The sequence below is a fragment of the Thamnophis sirtalis genome, unplaced genomic scaffold (assembly GCF_051295495.1).
Source record: "Thamnophis sirtalis isolate CommonGarterSnake01/CBP01778 unplaced genomic scaffold, rThaSir2_p1.2 scaffold_4, whole genome shotgun sequence".
Classification (NCBI taxonomy): Eukaryota; Metazoa; Chordata; class Lepidosauria; order Squamata; family Natricidae; genus Thamnophis; species Thamnophis sirtalis.
The window spans coordinates 31,838,916-31,861,028 of NW_028261384.1; the positions used below are offsets into that span (position 1 = coordinate 31,838,916).

Genomic DNA, 22,113 nt, shown 5'->3' on the forward strand with positions numbered 1-22,113 from the left:
GCGGGAGTGTGCATGAGCGAACCAGTAGTAAAATAAATTGAAACCCACCACTGATATGATAGCTGTAGTATATAATCTAAATAACATTGTTCATATTGTATACATTTACTAAATTTTTCCAATGAAAAGACTACCATTTCTTTCATTTGATGGCTTGGTATTTATCTTTTCATCATTCCAAAATTATAATTTTTATCCTCCATATTGAAAATATTTCTACAAAAGTATTTGAAAGTTTCACTGACATCTTAATTCTTTTTAAGAAGTCACATGGATTTTGTAGAAATTAATTCTGAATTCTTCCAATTTTCTGTCGGTAACAGAAAAGTCTTCATTTTGTCTGCTGGGAAAATGCAGTGAGAAATCTGGTGCCATTTTCTCCCATCTCCTTTTACATGTACATAATGTACACAACCAACTTTGGTATACTTTGGAGTCAGCTGATCTAGATAATGGAAGATATCTTAATAAATGCTATTTGTTTTGTAGACCCTGGTATAAAAGCAGTCAATGCAGTATAGCAAAGCTCTTACTTTATCTTGAATTTGCCAAGTTTGTTAATATCTGCCCTGAATGCATAATAGGAACACATATCTGTGAGCTATACATCAATTTTTTAAATCAACTTTCTCCAGTCTCTCCCTCCAAAATCAATACAGCTTTAGTTTTTATATGTCTAAGTAGAAATGGCTATGTTACTGGGAATTATAGTTAAATCCAAATTTGGAGGCTATCAAGAAGTGTCTCAATACCAGGTTGCCTCTCTCCTTGGTTATTTTCCATTCATTGTTTCTTGTCCTGCCCTTTGGTGCTTTGGAAAATAAATTATCCCCTCTTCTTTATGGCAGCCCCTCAAATATTGGAATAATGCTATCATATCACCCCTAGTCCTTTTTTTCTCTAGACTATTCAAAATTCCGCAACTGTTCTTCATATAGTTTCGTCTCCAGCCTAAGAGCTGAAATGCCAGAATACAATCATGTGTGAGGTACAAAAATGGAATAGACTGAAGAACAAATAAATACATTTCATGAACATCATAACAGATAGAAACATATATGTTTTGTGAAAGACAGAGCCAAGCAATATTTAAAAAAAAAACATTTTATTATAAGCATAGTGTATTTTAAGTGACCTGTTCCAGAATGTAAATTGTGACAGAAATGATTCATTCTAAAATTTAAAACACTTAGGTTTCTTACATTCTGCTGGCTTTTGATAAAATGTGTTGTATACAAAATAGCATTCAATTTTATTTTGCTCCAAAATATTTTTGTTAAGTGTCCTTAGGCTAATGTTTGTTCCAGTCCAATACAAGTTTTTTAAACTATTCAGTAACTTAGAAAGACAGATTGCAACAACACAAAGACTGTACTAATTTTGTAGAGGCATGGATTGACAATGTTTTAGTTTATTTTTAATTTTCACATTTTCTTCAATCACCCATCTTTCTCAGATGGGTGTGCAACAAAGTATTAAAATTAAAAACAAACTGTTAAAATTAATTAAAGCGCAAAGGGGGGGATTTCAGGGCACCAGCTAGCCATGTATTCCTCTGGGTCCCCACAGACCAATATTTTAACACTTTTTCAGAAGGCCAGAATAGTGCTGACCTACCTCACCTTTGTGGGGAGGGGAGAATATTTCATAGCAATAGCAGGGAAGACTCTCTTTCTGGACCCCATCAATCAAAGTTCTTTAACTGTTGGACATATCTGCATATCTCTCCTGTCTTACTGGGTAGTATAAGAATACTTCCATAGCAGTGGTGGGTTCAGGATCCTGGTGCAACTGATACAGTGCAACAGGGCCCAGCGGCCACATGAACGTGTGCAGAGCACACACATGTGCAGCATGTACATGTGTCCTTACCTCCTGCAACACTTCCGCAATGCTCCAGCTGCTTGGCAGAACGTCATGCAGGTGCCATATGCTGTGCGCGCGTGCACAGGTGGCCTGTTTCCTTCAAATACAGGTAAGGAACGAGGGCGGGCGGGTGGGCCCTCTGGAGCACCATACTTGAAGAGTACCTGGTGCTCCCAGACGGCACCGGTACGCCCGTACTGGAGCATATCACCTGTAACCAACCACTGTTCCATAGGCGCCTAGTTCCAGGCCATGTAGGGCTTTATAGGTCTTAACTACCGGTAATACCTTTAATTGTATTGGAAGCAAACTGGCATCTAATACATTTCATAGAGCAATGGTATTACATGCATCCTTCTTTGGACATTCAAACTTGCTCATGCATTTTGCACTAGCTCAAGCTTCTGGATATTTTTCATGTACAGTGCTATGCAATTATCTAAATAGGAGTAGACTGGGACATGAATGACCAAACAGAAAACCTTCCTATCCAGGAAAGGGCATAATTGTCCCATAACATAAACTTGAGCAAAAGTCTTCTTAGCCATGGCTGCCACCTGCTTTTTGAACAGGAGTGTGAGTCCTGGAGGATCCCTGAGTTAAGTACCATGTCTGTCAGCACTTAACCATCCACTCAAAATAATAACCTCCTGGATTATAGAGAGACCTACTCATAGCCATACTATCTTTCCAGGGTTTAGTTGAAGTCTGTTGTTCCCCATCCAGGCCCCCATAGCTTCTAGGCTCTGCAGAAGAACATCCATCCAGGATGGAAATTTATAAGTGGATATTATTAGCATATTAATGATATTTCATCACATGGTGACCGAAGATCTCAGTCAGCATTTCATGTTATAAAGGATTGGAGAGATAACCCTATGCCACCACCAAAACAGAGGCCTTAAATGGATCTCTCTCCCTATCAACACCAATCCTCAGAGAAAGGAGGTGAGCCAGCACAAAACTGTTTTACCCATCCTCAACTCCCTAAATTGTCCCCAAAGGAATACCATGGTTGATAGAATCGAAAGCTATTAAGAAGGATAAGGTTGGATGCACCACATCCATCCTGTTCTTGCCAGATTGTTTGATCCATTACAGCTCCCAAATCCCCTCCATAAATCATGGAGAGTATAGGTGCAATGCTGTTTAAGGCTTTGGCCAATAATCCAGGTCTTCTGTAAAGATTGTGAAGCAGATCAGCAGCAATATTAGCGAAGCAATTCTTTATGTTATGTACTATATTGGTCAAAGTACACAAGTGTATCATAGTAACAAGTATTATTGTAACAGCCAAAAATTTGAATTAACATCTATACTGTTATTACCTTAATACCATTTGTAATACCCACCAGAATATGGTACTCAAATAGTCCATAAATATCTAATTAGGAGTATTTTTAATGTACTCTGACTACCAAATATGCACTTGGCATTAGCATAACAATTAATTTCTTTCATGATTAGGATCTAATAATAGTTCTCATAATATTCAGTATTTTCCAAGCTTGCATTATATTTTCAGCAGAAAACATTCAATATTTCATCAATGTTAACTGTTAAGCCTTTGCTGGCACTAAATCAACTGGACGATAGCCTCATATGGATGGGATTACTTACTCACATGGATTTGGAATCCATGTAAAAGTGGACATTAGCAATTACAGCACTGATAAAACTGCTATAAATAAGAATGGATACAAAATTGTCACAATAATCCCTTAAAAATGTATTAAGATTAGATCTTTAGCAATTCTGCCTAAAAAGAAAAGGCAAAATAATCTATACTGGTGCTATCTGGGCCCTAAATAGATTCTTGGTTTTAAGGAGTATCAATTCCTTACAGTGAAGTATTTGTGCAATCAATTCTTCACAAAATATTCTACCATTGTTATTCTTTGCTGCTGCATGGATAAATATTTTTCTTGTGTCTGTTAATGTATTTCCTAAATTCTTAAAAATGTAGGTATTACAGTATATCCTCTGCCAGCCTATTGATCATTACATCCTTATGAAAGATCTCCAATAAATTATTAATATATTTTTAAAGTTGCATTTTATTTGAAGGAAAAAAGGAGGCTGTCAGATTAAGTATCAAATACAACCTAAACCCATATTCTGAAATAATTTCAACTTGACGGTTGCATAAACAATTCCATTCATAAAAGTTGCCTCTTTTTACTGATAGCCTCATATCCTAATCAATTAATGGACCTAATTCCATCCATTTCAATTCCTTTGAAAATCCTTCGTGGTTTTCCATTTCCTCCAATATAGATATATCTAGAAGCCATATAGCTACTTTTTTCAGAACATAGGAATCTGAAAACATTAGAATTTTGGAGTGTTAATCTAAACTTCAATACCACCAATATGTGCATTCCTCTATCCCATTGATTCTCCTAATAGTTTACAGTGCACAAACACAGCATGGGTAGCATCTATTCAATATAATTTCTTTCATCTCACGTAAGTCTTTGTATTGAACAGTAGTGACTTCAAGTAATTTACTTCATTAATTCTTTCTGAAACTGTGATTTGATCCCATCTCAATGTGTTGGATAAATGTACTCTTCACACAATAACGTTCTATGTTGACCAATTTGTTTTTTGCCTAGGAACACACCAGTCATCTGCTTCTACAGACGTCTGATAATGTTTACATGCAGATTTATTGAAAACAGGAAGCTTCTCTATTGATTCTGTAGATAATGCCTGAAAAATTAAAAACATAGATTGAAATAGACAATTGTTACTATTTAGAGATACACTTATTATTTTTGCAACAATTTGCACACACACAGACACACATACACACAATGGATATTTTTCTATTTAAAAATTCTTGTTTTCACATTTTTCAAGACTTTGTTCATTTTTTTCATTTCTGTCTTTGAGACAGAATAGCTGATATATATATATTGATATAGCTGCTTTGAAAGGCGTGATTTATTTTGTTTTTTAAAAAAGCAAAATTATATTTAGGAGATAGAATTTTGTTTATAATAAATACCCAGACTTAATAAACATTTTACTCTGCTTTTTTAAGTCAAATCCTAAACACAGACCAGCATAATTCTGTATCAAAACAGTTCATAATCCAAACAATAATGATAAACAATAAATTATTTGCAACTGTTTAAACAGAATAAAAAATATATTCTGCCAGAAATCATTGTTGCCTCTCAGCAAGATGGATAACAAACAAATTTAATAAATAAATAAAATTGCACAAATTATAAAAGTTATTATTTTTTAAAATTACTAGTAAGTCAAATATAAAAGCATCTGAAAACAAACTACCACATTTGAAAGGAGTAATAAAAGTACAGAACATACCTTTAAGTGGATAACAGCTTCTGTTCCGTACCCCGAAATAGAGTACAGATTGAGATCTCCATGAAAGTATTTAGCATAAAGACGAGAAATTGGTAATCCATAACCAAATCCAGCCTAAAAAAATATAATGTATTTTTCATTAATTGAAATTAATCTCTCTTGTTTTAAATTATATTCAATTCAGGTAGCTTAGTGGTTAAGGGTCTAAATAAAAAATGTGATCTTGCATACATATAGAACAGTGGCAATTTTAATTTAAATACTTGCTAAATAAGCATTCTATGGAATAATAAAACAATGTTGAGAAGAAAGTGCAAAATGAACATTTGCAGTTTTGCATTTTAAAGATTATGTTGAAATAGATTTAATTTCTTCTGCACATATCACATGTGCTCTATCTTTTAAAATGGGGTGTTACAGAATATTTTTTCCCCATAGCAATATCACAATTTCATAGAAATGGTTAGGCTAGAATTCATGACTTCAAGATCCTGGAAGGGGATTATATATGGCAGAGCATTCAATAGTGGAAGACCTCCTAGTTTCATGAATATGCATCTTATCAAAAATTCTCAAAGTTATGGTTATCTTGGAATTCCTAGTAATAACTTCAAGGATTAATGCGGTCATTTGATACAAAACCTTTCCAGCTAGAAGCATCCCCTTGTCTCACTTGTCCTTATGTCTATAAAATAATACCAATGGCCTACTAACTTTATGTTCTGTCTCTTACCATGGGAGTATTTTTGTTATCCATCACAGGCTTTGGTGCAGTAGAATATGTATAGCTGAAGAGTCTTTCAATTATCCTTACTGGAACACCACCACCTCTGTCAGAAATCTAGTTAAAAAGAAAAAAGAACCTATGTAATTAACAAATTGCTTGCAGTTAAAACAATCATATTTTCCAATGACTCTTTTGGCTTCAGACTTGCTAATTTAAAAAAAGAAACTCTGCTAAAATAGTACTGGGGGGAGATTGTTCACCTAGTTCTAATTGGTTGCAATCTATAAGCCATCTATTTATTCCATATTAAACCTACTTAAATGAAAAGACCTTTCCAGCACTAAACAAGGATAGATGGTTCTTCATCTTTCTTTCTATGTAGGGGGACACTTCATCAGACTGAGTGGTGTGCAATTTGGGGGTCTTTCTGAGTCACAGTTCCTGCTCAAGGAGCAGGTGGCAGATGGCAGATCTTTGCAAAGATTTGCCTGTGCATCAATTGCATCCTTTCCTGGTCACTCAGGCATTGGCCACTTTGCACCTGGATTACTACAATGCACTCTCTTGGGCTGCCCTTGAAAGAAACTTCAACTGATCCAGAATGTAATAGTATGCACAATAATGGGTGTGTGTGTATTTTTGCTTGTAACACCTCTGTTGCATGAGTTGCTCTGAGTTGCTCTGAGTTGCTCTTTCAAGCTGCAATTCTAGATGTTGGTCATCACATTTTAATATCCTATGTGGCACAGGGCCATTTGCAGGACTACCTTTCCTTTTGGACATCTATCCTTCCTATGTGTCAGATAGAATGGGCATGCTGCTAGTCCCTTCACCTAAAGATCTGATGGGAGCTAGGAAGTTTGTCTTTTCCATGGCAGCCCCTGACTTATGGAACATGCTGCCTTGTGAGGTTCAGTAGGATGTCACCCTTTTAGCTTTTGTAAGGTTTTGAAGACCTGGTTTCTCCCCCAAGTATTAGGAGAAGATTAGATGCACATTAGAACTGACTGGTACCAGGTGTTTTTGTTTTAATTAGTTGAGCTTTAGAGTTTTACGTGATTATATATTTTATACATTGGATTTTTGGTTGGGAGACACTCAGAGTTGAAAGATCGATATCTATATAAATATTTTAAATACAATATTTAAATTAAATTAAATTATTTTATTAAATGTTATTTTATTTATGCATTCATTTCACTCTCATATCAAAAGTAATGTACCTTAATATTAGATAAATTAAACTTATGACCACATAAAATATAAAATAGAATATTCTATATAAAATATAGAATATACAGAAGTCCAGAATAAAATATATACAAGGAAAATAGCTTAATAAAATAAAGAAGTGCTAAATACAAAGAATCAACATTCAGGTAAACATATCACCTTTACAATATACCCCAATCTAATTGATATAAAGAGTCCGTTGGTCAATTGATTTAGCTATAAACTTAGCAGTTCTGTTCATGAAGGTTTAGAATCCAGGAGGAAATAGGAGAATCTATAACTCATGTCTCAGTGGGCTGTTCTTTCAAGTAGGGGAAGTACCTTAATAGTTAGATCTTCTTTTCCAAGTACAACAGTCACCTCAATTGGATCAAGGGAAGGTTTTTTTTCCTGATGTTCAACTGTTGCTCTCATTGCATTCTACACAGAAATTAAGAAGAAATTAAGTTAGTTTGAAAAGGTTTTAGAATATTAAAATTTGCCTTGTCCCATTAAGATAGAAATTTGCTTTTGACAACGAAAATGAACTGCACAATTGACTAATAGAATAATAGCTGTTTTGTCATATTAACAAGAAAACTCTTAATAACAAAGATTCAAAAGTCCTGAGTTGCATTGCAGCAAATGCATGGCAAACAAATTTAATAATAAATATATCTTGCTGCACCCTCTCCCTTGTCAGAACCCTATTTTAAAAGCATAGCAAGAGTCACTTTAAGCTTTAACCATCATTCTTTCAATTTTAATTATTATTAGAATACTTATGTTGGGAAGGGTATAATTCTGTAGTACCTTGGTAGTTGCAAGATTTGCAACATCCTGTACTTTTGATATGCTTTCCACGGATATTGGAAATAATATTTCAGCTAAATAAGTTACAATCCTTGTTTCAATGCACGGTTCAAATATTTTTTTTAAACCAATTACAAACCTTGAAAAGTTCAAACAGCATGTGAAAGAGATGAGAAGGTACATATACTATGAAAATAGGCTCTCCAGGTGCTTTTGCTAAAAAAAATACAACACATTATAAATCAACTTTTATTTTATTACTGAAATTTTATTCCAAACAATTATTATGAACGTAAAGAAACTTTTCAATGAGATCTGTGCATCCCACACAGCATTCTGAGATTGATCATCTTTTATTTTCTAGCACTTTAAGTCTGACTAGTTTTTCAAATCTTTATACATTCTCAAATTACACTTTCCCTATAATCTGCCTGCACAGATTTGTGGAATTCCTCTCGTCTACCTTTCATGATAACATTTTCTTGGATTATTGCATGTGAACATTGAGTGGTGAATTTATTCTTTTTTTTTTAGTACACCCTCAAACCAACTATTGCACAATTGCATGTCAAAGTCCTTTTGTATTTGGCACAGTGCTGCATAAGTGAATGAATGCAGCTGTGCACAGGTAAGCATTATCTGTAGGGAAAATGTGATTAGCTAGCAATTCTAGGACATATTTACTGAAGATAAGAAAAACAGCAGTAAGGATTATTGAAAGTGAAAAGCTTTCAGAAATAGACTAGTACAGTCAGAAAAAAAAATCTTACCATTTATTTGAGTAAGCTTTAACTCCGGAGAAGCAAAATAGTGTTGATCACAAAGCATCTGGGAACTCTGGAAAGCATCTAAAATGTATTTTTAAGAACAAAATTAAACAGTTTAGTATTATTTTCTAAACACCAGACAACTCAGTGTTATACAATATTTATTACATGAACTTATTGTGTAAATTTCCCATTATATTCAAGAATTGATTTATTACTGTCAGCAAATCTATGGCCCTAAAACACTATTGAAAAAGATGTAACATTTCTCTATTAAGATACCTTTCTTTTATTAAAGTTACATGTGTAAACTACCTTTCTACTTATATAAGCACTCAAGATGGTTTACAAAAATAAAATACAACATAAAGAAGACAATATGGAGTGCAATACAATTAAATGAATGGTAATTTAAATTTAACAACTTTAAATTCTGAAGATATGGAACTAAATTAATTTCCTTAGGAGAGCATTCCAAATTCTGAATGCCAAGGAGAAGCAGCCCTTTTCCCATATAACAGACTGCTGAATTTCTGAGAGCTGCAGCATCTTCAAAATAAAACCATTCCTAGTGATTTAAATACTGGGGAAAATTGACCAGAAGAGAAGGACCTTTTCAGATTCTCAGGCCTTATACATTTAGGTCTTTAAAGGACCACATTAAAAACTTAACATTATACCTGGCAGACAGTGAATAATATCTGTGCTAATACAATCAGTACTTTGTAGTGGTCTGCAACTGGTAAACTTTTGACACCCAACTACAGTTTTGACATACTTTTCAAGAGTACTATAGTTCAACTGCCTTAATCAAGATGGTTTATAACCAAGGCATGGTTAACTGTTACCAAGTCTGATGAGCTCAAGGAATATTATAATCAGTACATTAACCGCATTTGTAGATATATGCTTTTGAGGCCACCATTTACAAATACAATCTCAAGAATCATTGCTAACCTGCAAACCTATTCTTTTGGAGGTTCTAAAACTGCATTCAAAACAGGTTTTCATCTCAATCTCCACGTTTAGTGTTTTCATTATATCTAGAGCATCTCTGCTTTTTTGGATTTAATTTAAACTTGTTCTCCCTTAACCAGTCCATTACTGAAATGGGCAACATTCAAAGGAACTGATTGCTTCCTTGGAATCATACAGCTGAGCATAGCATAGCTGTTTATCAATAGGTTAATGATGGCTGCCATCTTCAAATCTCTGAATAACTTCTCTGGGGTAGACATTATATACAGTTATTCAAAAAACAAATATTACAGAACAGGACTTATTACCATGTAAACGTATATAAGACTTTATCATAATGTTCTTATTTGTATCAAAAAAATTAACTATCTAAGATTGTAGCCTAAATTTGCACCATTCAGATTTTGACTAAATAATTAGAATGTTATGAAAGAAAACAACTGTTTTATAGGACCAACTATCTTAATTTATGCTGTGTTCATTCAGCTAACTGAGCATTTTGGCAGCACTATTGTTTAAACTAATCAACTATTGATAGTTTTTCAGTGAGAAGTATAAATCTTCTTACATCTTCTCAAATTTATTGTGCTTCCTAGGAAAAAAATCACTGCATTCATATTTAATTCTAAGCCATAATCTAAAGGCATTATTTTTTGAGCAAGGCATCATAACCTGATATATTCAGGGTCCTAAGCTAAGCCACAAAGCAACAAACCACATTCATAATGTATTGCAATGTATGACTACTGTTTACATATCAGGCTACATGATAACTATGAGCAATATGTTCTTTTTTATACATACCATACACTAGATCCACAACATCACAGCAAGGATCAATGCAGCCAATATGTCGCGGGTTACACGCATTACTACTATCAAATATAAATGCTGTTGAAATAAAGACACAAAGTGAAGAAATGTTTTTTCCACAAAATATTTTCAATAGCCTATAAAAATTGATTTGTCCAAAGAATAAAAGTGTAACTTACCATGCTGGTTTATTAACATTCGAATAGATACCCGGTTCATGTAAAATCGATCCAAGAAATACTGAATATTGTGATTGATGCATGAATCCATTTTAGATGAATCTCTGTATTCTAATACCCCTTGTGCCATCATGGGCATTACACTGTGATGTCTGTTTCGGATCTTAGTAATGGCATCTATGAAACTGGGAAAAACACAAAACTTCATATTTACCTATATAAAAATTCTGAAAACCAAAATTACAGTAAGCAAATGTTAAGATTAACAGAGTGGAAGGGACCTTGTAGGTCATCTAGTCCAACCCCCTGCCCAAGCAATCCCTACACCATTTATGACAGAAGGTAGTCCAATCTCTTCTTGAAAGCTTCCAGTGATGAAGCTCCCACACGCTATGAAGGCAATCTGTTCCATTAGTTGATTCTTAGATAGCAATAAATAGTTTGTTATACAAAACATAACAGAAGAAAAATGTAAATGTACTAGTTTCCTCATATATCAAGACAACTGATAGTTATGAATAGTACTTTGAAACTTAATAATTTATTGATATACTTTATTTCAAAGTGTTACCTTTTGCTATATCAGATATATTAGTTATGCTCCTGCATCATTATCTCATTGTAATATAATTAGTTATCTAAGGTCTGGGTTTCAAGTTAGATGAATCATCCAAGATCAACCAAACATTACTTAAAATAGAATAAGCTGCTAAAAACAGATAACAAAAGAAACATACTCTGAAAGAGCTTTGTGGTCATCTGATTTTTTATCTTGAAATTCCACTAGTTCCAGTAGGCTTTGAATGTACCTGTAAAGAGCACAAGTAATGTAAATATGAGGCTATCCATATAGACCAAAGTGCTAATTTAATGTAGTGGTCAAGGAATTTAGAAACTAGGAGTCCATGAATTCTAATCCCATTTCAGACACAAAACCAGCTGGGTGACTTTAGCCAATCACTCTCTCATACCCTTAATAAGAGGACAATTGTAAACTACTTCTGGAAAACCATTCTAAGAAAACTTTAGGGACTTCTTCAGGCAGTTACAAGGGGTCAAAACTGACCTGAAGAAATATGCACACACACAAAGCTATAGAAAATCTCTTAGCTTTGTACATGGCTAAGCAGTGTTAACAGTAACTTCAAAAACTATACAAATTAGGAGCAAATAGAAGGACCTTCATTATGTATAAATGTAGAAAAATAACACCAAAGTCCTTGTTTAAATCAACATTTGGAGTATTTAATATTGAAAGTACTTTAAATCTCTTCCTCAAAAAATTACCACCTCATGCATATTCTCTTTTTATCATCCATTGACAAAAGTTTTAATGAATATTTTGTAGCATTTAATATGCACTTATTGAAATCAGCATTTTAGAATGCCAGCAAGTCTGCACAAAATACAGCAGCTGCAACAAAATCTACTTTTATTTATTATGATATGTCCAGTGCCATAAGCTATCAGAATACTACCAAACATAGAGAGTATATGTATAATGGTCATTAGTGTCTTTCTACCTTTCAGCAGAGATTACAAAATGACTGCAGAATACATACCAGCAGGGCTTCAAAAACTAGCTATTATTTATTCATACAGGCTTTTTCATATTCAAAGCTGTGTGGATCTAAGATCAATGTTACACTCCATATTTCCCTAATACTATGTGGGTTTTGCAGAAGGTTTTGGAACAAATCTATTTCTGCCTCATCTATCCCACCATAGAAAAATAATGCAACATTTTCTTTGAAGCAACAGGACAGGTGGGTTTCCTATGAAGTAACATTCCTGTCACATCCCACGTTTTCAGAATTCCCTACTGAAATCAAGGCTTCACTGTTGGATCTTCTTATTATCTCCTCATCCTCTCCAGTTGATCTGGAAGAGAGATTTTTCTCCTGCCCTTCCCTATCCCTGTGACCAGTTTATTTCTTCCTTGGTTTGAAAATCAGTGCTGCAAGAAAAGGTTAAGATTGGGAAGCAGGGATACCATTGGTAGTATTACCTTTGCACTGTGCTATTGGTTACCTACTTGATTAAAAAAGTAGTGTAAGGTGACTGAAATGTGATAACTGAACTTTTGCAAAATTTGCTACTTACCAATCCTTTACTAACTGTACTGAAGGTGTACCCAATAATAGACTAGGAAGAAGATCAATTTCTTTCAAAATATTTGCTAGCCGAACTGGAAGCTCATGCCGAAGAAATGAGAATGAAGTTTTCTCACATGCATTTGTTGAACCTATAAAAAAGGGAGAAATAAAATATTTTCAGTGCAATGGCCTAAAACGGTTTCAATAAACTTCCTACCCATATTAGTAGTATGCAGAAGTTTATATGTTTTTGTTTGCAGCTAGCTGGAATTTTATGTAGTTGAAATGAGATCGCTCCTGTTGTAGCAATGTTAGTATTACAGAGGCATTTGAATGGAACTTGATTGCTATATGGGTTATCCAAGCCCAAATAAACTGCAAATTATAATATTGTAGCAACATCTTGATAAAACACAAAATAAAAAACTATATACTTATATGTGTCGCATCTGAATTGTGTTAATAAACTCTTATATTTAAATGGCTGTATATGGTTTTTTTTTAATTTAACAATTACATTAATACATTGATTTAGAAAGCAACTATACCTAAATGAAAGTCATGTATTCCTAACCAATAAAGTAGGTTTGCTTAAAACATAAAAATCAAACTATAACTTTATACTGATTAAGCAATCATATTTAACTTTTATTATAAAAGTCTGCCATTTCAAAGGTCAATAGTTCAATATAGCATCAGCAATAAAGAAATTTTGACAAAGTCAGCCATTGCATATTATAAGAAGCAATACAGTATTACATCTTATTTGGTGAAGAATAAGACATTTCTGTTTTTTTAAGTCCAGTTAAATAAACTGGCAAAAGAAGACTTCACACACACACACACACACACACACACAAAAACACAATATGTAAATCATTTAGATTAAAGAATTAGGGAAGGAACTAAATCCACTGAGACAATTATAAAGATTCCTACTAATTTTTTTGTGTAAAATCCACAATAACATATCCAATATCTTTGGCTCCCTTTAAAAAAATTTAAGTGAGGAAAGCAAAATAGCTGTTTATCTTAAAATGCATACTTTTAATACATTGATAGTAATACTGTTAGCACTAGTACTATTAGCTACTAGCAACAGTATTGACTACTAGCAACACTATTGGCTACTAGTAATGCTAATAATAACCAAAACAAAAATACCAAATGTGTTTACATTTACATAAAAATGTAATAATCAATATATTGTATAGAAAAAAACAATATATTGAAAATAGTGCACATGCGATCTTGTTTAAAACTTCAGGTCATTGTTCAAACAACATAAAATTTAGGAAATGTTCACAAATCAGGATACATTCTTACATCATTAACTAAAAGCAAAACTTTTGTACAACAAAGTTGTAAAAAGAAGTTGGACAAATATGGTCAATAAAGTCTCTGAAAAAGAAAGGATAGAAAAATTATAGCCATGAAAACTTAGTCTGGAGTATAAGGGTACAAGAAAGATGTAGAAGCAAAGCAACACTTAGTGGACTTCAAATGTGAATATTACAATGTTACCCAAAAGTAGTTTCCATTCTAATCAGTTAACCTTGTTAGTTGCACATTAAATTGCAGTATGTAAGATTGCGGCAGAAATCACTGTGTTTAGTGCCCATGTCATCAGATACCTGAATTGCATCATATCAGATTAAGGCCACCTGGAAAGGCAGACTAATTCATAGAAAGAGATGCCTTATCTCAAAGGTAACACTACACTGAGGGTTTTAACTAAAATAAACTTTAAAAGGATGTGATATCCAAAGATTGAGGCAATACTATCATCGTGACAATCCACAGAATAGCCCAACATCCCAGCTTTTTAAAACTTTTCTCACTCCCCTCAATCTCTGCTAGAGAATTCTCCAACTACAGAAACTGAGCAAAAACCCAAACTTCGCACTGCTTAGAGGGGAAAAACAGTCACGGTTTCTCAATCAAGGACCTACAACTCAAAGACATCCCCACTTAGAAGCATTTCAAATGGGATACCTCAGTGGCTAAGAAACTGAACTTGTAGATCAGAAAGGTTGGCAGTTCGGGGGTTCGAATCCCTACAATAGGTCTCCTGCATGAGCAGGGGTTTGGACTAGATGACCTCTAAGGTCCCTTCCAACTCTGTTACTGTTACGTGTTGGGCGACATGTCCCCCAAATTCCCAGCCATGAGACCGGAAACCTCCCAAGATTGACCTAGAGATCCACCAGAGGTCTCCCTTCTTACATCCCACCCCGCCATTCATGCCCCTCACCGAAATCCAGGAATTGCTTAATGGAGAGCGGCGATGGAGAGAAACGCGATAAACGTTCCACCTCTTTGATTGTTTCGACTCCGACTCCGACCACAGCTCCGGCTCCGTTGTTGGCAGTGGAGCCGCCAGCACTACCACTACCATTACCACTACCAACGACCAAAGGAGCCGCGTTTCTCAGGGCAATCCGTGCAGCCTTCATCGTAGCTGTGAACAAGACTAAAGGTGGCGCTATCAAGACTCTTCACTTTAAACCCCCTGAGTAAATGACCTGCACGTGCAACACCTATTGACACCGCCCTCTGGGGGCTGGGCTTTCAAATTAAGCCACGCCCCCGGAGGGGTGAGGCAACCGTCAGAAATGGAAGAAAGTCGAGGCTAAGCCACGCCCCTTTGGCCAAAGCGAAGCTCGAACTCCACCACCCTGGAGTTTCTGTTGATCCAAGCACCTCAGAAGGAGGGAAGAGGAGGTGTAACTTTAGGAGGTGTATCTCTGCCGCGTCCAATAAGACCGCGCTGCCTTCCACGTTTCGGATGTAACTGGCGACAAACGGCATCTTTCATAAACAATTAACGTATTTGCCGCTGCTCAGAATAGCCCCGTCCTCTCCTCCCCCGCCCCGCCTTCACAAGTCCCCAACCGATGATCGCGCGGGCGGGTGGAGTGGAGGGGGGGGAGAAAGGAGTGTGGCGTTTTGTCCGCTTCTCATTGGTTTTTCTAATTTAACTTCGCTTCTGCGTGGGAACCAATCAGCTGGGTTGTAGAATCTTGACTTCTGGCTCAAGCCGACTACTGAAATAACTTGGCACGATTCCTGAAGGGAGGGGAGGGGGTGACTTGAGGGTTGTACCGCTTTTTCCAAGAACGGCCAGAACAACACCCGAGGCGGTGAAGCGGGAGGCAGTCACAGCAGGCCTGCCTATGGCAGGGAGCCAGGTGCTGGAGGACGCGTTATTGAATAGCAAAAAAAAAAAAAAAAAACCCTCTTCAATGTTCATCAGCAACATTATCTTTCCCCTTGGAATATTCTACACACGGCGCTAAGGATAACTGACATCTGACAGGGCAAGAATAAATAAACCCCAAGCTTCGTTTATTTCCCCAACCCATTCTCTATTTTCTACATAGCCTCTTCGTTTCCGTAATATTTACTTTTAAGGTTCCTTTGCCTCCCTCCCCAAACTGATTCTTGAAAAGCTTCAAAACAGTTCATGAGGCAACTCAAAAGTCCCATGAGACTTTTAAAAGGATGTTAGATAGGCAATGATTTGCTGCTTCGGGGGTTGGGAGACAAAAAGAGAAGAAGAAAAATCCAGAGTAACAAGATTGTCTAAAACACTATTTCTCAATCTCACGAATTTAAGGTGGGTGACGTTTGACACCCCCCCCCCCGAATCTGTGCTGCATACTAGCTGTGGATTTCTGGTTATTAAAAATTACCAATTTTAAAAGTTGTTGAAGTTGAGAAACATTGCTTTAAATATTGTGAAACAGCAAGTTTTAGAAATATTTGCAATTGTTACTTGGTCTGGATGCTAGTAAATAAAATAGCAAGTAAAGTTTTGTTTCTGATTTCAGTTGTTCTAGCTATTGTCAACTACATTTTGGGAACAGGTAATAGCACAAAGCTATTATCTAGGAGCTTAGGTTCTATTATTTTCTTGATGAAAGAAGACTATTTTGCCTTATCAATCTAGATCTTTACTTCTCCTGAATTTTTACTAGATCCTTACTTCTCCTAAATAAACATAGGCCATGTTACTCTCATAGCATCATAGTCATATACCATTATGACATCAGTATAAAATGTCTGTCTAAAATTTAAGTCTCACAAACTTTTAAGAAGTATAAAATATTTAACAGTCTCATCTCATAAAGATAGATTAGAATAAGCAATTTTATTGGCAGAGAAAGTTATTCAATCATCTTGTGCATGAACTGCAATTAATCATCATCATCTTACCATTTTCCCCAAAGGTACAGGGTGGGAAAAATGGCTTTTAGGATCAAGAAGAGCCCATTTTCTGTAATCAAATGCAGCATCTGGATCTAATGGGGCATTTTTCATGTCTGCATTTATTCACAAACTGCTGTTAATGCAAATGAATATCAGCTTAGATGGATTATGTTTTTTTTTCATGGAATGATCAACTAAATGGCCTTTCTTATAATGATCAACTAAAATTAATGGCTGGAAAATATAAATCAGCAAGTTCTGGATTTTCTGCATTTATGGTTTGGTCATATCTAGTTTGGCCTGCTTAGAACATTCCAGTGAAAAATTATACTTAATTGTTTTGGAGCCATGTTGCCATCAATAAGAAGCAATTCTTCTAATTCACAGCATAAACAATTAGGGAAGAAAGTTCATAGCCCAACTTTCTGGTACAGATAAGACTAGATAGATACAATGCACAGTTAGAAAAGCTATGTCAGCTTATTGATTTAGGACACATTTTATCTGAAAGTGAAGTTTAGTCGGGGAAAGTTCATAGTACTAGGAACAAAAACTTTTCACTTGGTCTGTAAAATTGCCAGGGCTGTTGTGCCTCTACAACTAAAGTTTAGTAGGCAAAAGGTCAACATTTGCAGAAGAAACAGCTTCCTCCTCCTATTTCACAGAAGAGTCAGCTGTTTGGATTTCCTTCTAAATTAATCCTTACAGACAAGCTAGAAGAGGGTTGGACAACTACAGTTCATCTTGATCTGTATTCACAATTCTTTTGTAAGCTGATGTCTTTGCAGTTTTGTTTGACTCATAAAATAATTAGTTTCTCTTATTGGACTCCTTCAAATATTTTTCTAGGACATTCCTTCTTTTAGAGTTTTTATAAAAACTCCAAAGATCCTGGAGTATTTTTTCCAGAAGAATTTTTCAGTTTAGGCATTTGAGTGACTAAAGATATAGGGCACTGAAAAAATTAACTTAGCACAGTATTTCACATGTATGATCCTTCCAGCATCCCCATATGATCAGAATTTGGGTGCTTGCAACTGGTTTATATTTATGACAGTTGCAGAGTCCCATGGTCATGTGATCACCTTTTGAATCTTCTGACAAAGTCAGTGGGAAAGCCAGATTTATTTAACTGTATTACTAACTTAACAACTGCAGCGATTCACTTAACAATTGTGATAAAAGTTACAAAATTAGGCAAAATTTACTTAACAAACAACTTGTTTACCAACAGAAATTTTGGGCTCAATTATTGTAAATCAAGGACTATCTGTACATATTGCTCTGTAACAGTTTTAAACAATCTAGCCCATGTTATTTTCAGTTATTTAATGCCACTATAAATTTAAATCGAATAACTTGTGTGTTCATTTTTTTAAATATTCCTGTTAGTTGGCATGTCCATTACTGCATCCTTGTAGTCAATAACTAAAACATCTGTTTGAATGCATTTTAGTCATGATTATAATTAATTCATTCAGGTTCCTGCAGCCAACAAATCTCCCATGCAAAGCCCTGACCTATCCATTCCCCAAATATAGGGAATATTTTGACAAAATATTCATAACTAATTGTTCCAGTAATCTGAAAAGATTCAGAATATTTCTACAACAGATTTTGATACCTACAGAAGCATCACAAATTGGGTTTATTCCATTAAGTATTTTACTAAATACTACTCTAGTATTTTACTGAATAGCCAGTATATTTTATTGTAGCTTAGCTTTTCAGCTATGGGAGTCCTTAGGGCTTGGGAGTAAGTTGCTGTAATGAGAAGAAGGAATAACTTTAAGGAAAAGGAGGAAGAGCTGTAACAAGGCAGTGATCAGTTAAAAGAAATTAGAATCTTGGTCAGAACTGTAATTTGCCTAAGCAGCCCAGGCAATACCCTACTTAGTTATCACTGGATAAGATAACTTCAGTCATTTGCACTTCATATTTTAGTATATGAGAACTATAATATAGACGTAATTCAGAATATTATAAAAAAATACATAAAAAGTACAAATTAACAATTTACTTTCAAATGGTATGATAAAATCTACAAAACACCACACCTGATTGTATATTACCTACTGATATGTCTGTGGACTTACCCTGAAGCAGTTAAAAACATCCTTCCTTTTCTATGCTTTTTAATGGCTATGGATTTTTTAAACATGGGAAAAATAGAGAAAATGAAATTGCTCCTAGTTGTAGTATTAAAGCTTCTCAAGCTGTTATACTTTAAGTAGCACTGTATCTTGAAAGCTATATACTTTACTCAATATCAAAAAGAAATAGTTATTCTGTGCCTTTATCTGCATTGCATTATAGTTACTCTGCCATATTTGTATATGATCCAATGATTTAATACTATTGGTTTTTTGTGTTTTTGTCTCATTTGAAAATACATTTAATTCTATGAAATTATCTGGGTCTTTTTAATTATATTGGTATTTATTTCTTTTAATTTAAAGAAAAAGGATATTGTAATTATAATTTTGCACTTAATAATTACAGTATAAACAAATATTTGAAAGTGCATGTTTGCTGATTCAAAGACTAGATCCTAAGGATTTACATTGCCTGCTCTTTGCTTATGAGATTGGATACTTACTTTCACCTTACTTCCCAGGCAGATACAGAGCATATGTTCTTGGATTTTCTTCTTGGAAGCATGAAGTTAGCTAAGTGCTAGGCTTTGCCTGTCCTTACAAGACATTTTCTGTTATTAATCTCCTTTTTGGTATGTAAAAACTACTTTACAAATCATTGCTTAGGTTAGATTGCCTTCTACCCAAAATTGCATTAGTCTCATACATTATATTGTTTACTAAACCTGTGTAAAACCTCAATTCAGAGATTAGATTTGAAGTTGATATGCTCAAGTCTTCAATTTAATTGGTTTACCAGACTATTAGAGGAGAAAGTAATCTTCTATACCATATCTGTAGGAAGAACAAGAAGCAATGGATGGAAATTAATCAAAGACAGAACCAACCTAGAACTAAGGAGAATTTTTCTTTCAGTGAGAACAATTAATCTGTGAAATAATGAGAATTATATTCATTATGTCATCTCTACATTTTTGCATTGAGACCATTATGAAACATAATAGGATGGGAATAAATCAAAAGATTTAAGTAGTATGAACATGGCTTTAATTATTGCTTCAACAAAATTACTTCTAACATGTAAAAACATGTTAGAACACATTTCCCCATGTAAATATTTTCACATTCATTTAAAAATAATAATATTGTAATCATTCTGAGTTTTCAATTTCTGTCATCATCTTTTATTCTCAATGTTACATTTATTAATGGTAAAGCCATTTGTTTTAGTACATTCTGAACCCATTAGATGATCAAGTGTCTTTCAACTAATTTGGGAATTTGGGAATTTGGGAATTATGCCAAACTCAGTAGACGTCACTGGACTGATAATTACGTGCTTAGCAGCTAATATTAGATCACTCTCACTCAACAGCTTGATTTGAAGTTTTAAAAAAGTGATGCATGCCTTTTGACTGATCCTATTTGTACAAAACACTTTTCCTGAATGTGGAAATTATATGCCAAATTAATAGGTCATACAATTGAGTTCAATTTAGGTTCCTAAGTGAGATTAAATGAATTTTGCCCCATTATGACTTTTCTTACCATCGTTGTTAAGTGAATCACTGCAGTTGTTGACTTAGTAACATGGTTGTTAAGTAAATCTGACTTCCCCATTGAGTTTGTTTGTCAGAAGGTCACAAAAGGCGATTATCCGACTCTGCAGCTGTCATAAATATGAGTCAGTTGCCAAGCATCTGAACTTTGATTATGTAACCCTCAGGGACTGTGCAATAGTCAGAAGTGTGAAAAATAATCATAATTCACTTTTTTCAGTGCCGTTGTAACTTTGAACAGTCAGTTGTACATTGAGAGTTATCTAAAATTACAATCCATGCTTATATTTGTGTTTTTTTAGGATGCATGATTTTCTTCAAAAAATTACTGTATATGACTCTTGTCTAATAGATTATGGACATAATTAATAATTCCTAGTATTCATTTCCTATGTACTGTTTTTTCTTCCTGGTATTTTTCTTGCTCTTTTTTTTCACTGCCCTTATTTTGACTGAAATTGTTTGGGATGTAACATACATGCTTATAATTCTGCAATGTCCTGGCTTTTGGTAAGATATGAAGTAATAATAAAAGTGTAACAGGCATACACATTATCAAGTCTGTTATGAAGTTTAAGGAATGAGTACAACTTTAACAAAGGAAATACATTAAACGTAGAACTAGAATTTTTAAGGCTAATGTGTCCTAAAGTACAAATAACTTGAAAATGCTACAACTTTTAGATTTCAAAATATTAAGGAAATATTCCTCAGCTACATTTGCCGATTACTTTGATGCTCAATTTGACTCAAATCTGAAATTTAACACAAAGATTAATTTTTCTTTATATTGTGTGCTTGGTTCTTGTCCCTACATATATGCACTTGAATGCTTCATCTTTATAAACATACATTTATCTTTTTATACATACAGCAATATACCTACATACTTACATCCAGTAAAATTTTCCCACAGAAACAAAAGCAGTCACCAGTTGCTTTCCTAGCATAGAAAATTGGGATGGCGTACCAGCAACAGGGTGCTGCAGTGCCTTCCCAACTGTCTACTGCTAAAGTATCCCAATCCAAACAGAATTTTCTTAAACCAGATTGAAATTGAAGCACCATCAGCATAGGAGAGAAGGAACTTAAGGTACACTGGAAAGACACAATTAATTAGAGAGCACACTTCTCTTCTTTTTAAAGAACATCCATTTCCAAACACAATTTTGTCTAATTCTCTCTTCTAGGTTGCTAATGGCAAGTTATTTTTATTATTTTCAAATTAGAATTAAATACAAGCTAATTAACTTTGTGTATGTTTATATATTATTTGTGATCTTGAGCAATTTGAATACTTGTCACATTGAGTCAAACAAATCATCTGATACACATTAGAAGAGATGAATCAGCATCCCACAATACATGTCTTCTATAATAATTTGAATAATTTTCAATTTCTTCCACCACCCTTACTCCCCCCCACTTTTATTTGTAATGTGCTTCAAATTAGAAT

The 22,113-nt window shown here is 34.5% G+C and overlaps 1 protein-coding gene across 1 annotated transcript; it reads right to left on the reverse strand.

Moving 5' to 3' along the window:
• Positions 1–1,088: 1,088 nt before the first annotated feature.
• On the reverse strand, positions 1,089–15,286 carry PDK4 (pyruvate dehydrogenase kinase 4). Its single transcript, XM_014060113.2, has 11 exons — positions 15,045–15,286; positions 12,798–12,939; positions 11,432–11,503; positions 10,695–10,879; positions 10,507–10,593; positions 8,728–8,805; positions 8,097–8,173; positions 7,487–7,585; positions 5,939–6,046; positions 5,206–5,319; positions 1,089–4,581 (listed from the first exon to the last, which is right to left on the reverse strand). Exons 1-11 carry the CDS (start codon positions 15,244–15,246, stop codon positions 4,456–4,458), a joined length of 1,290 nt encoding a protein of 429 aa, XP_013915588.2. The 5' UTR covers positions 15,247–15,286; the 3' UTR covers positions 1,089–4,455.
• Positions 15,287–22,113: the final 6,827 nt, after the last annotated feature.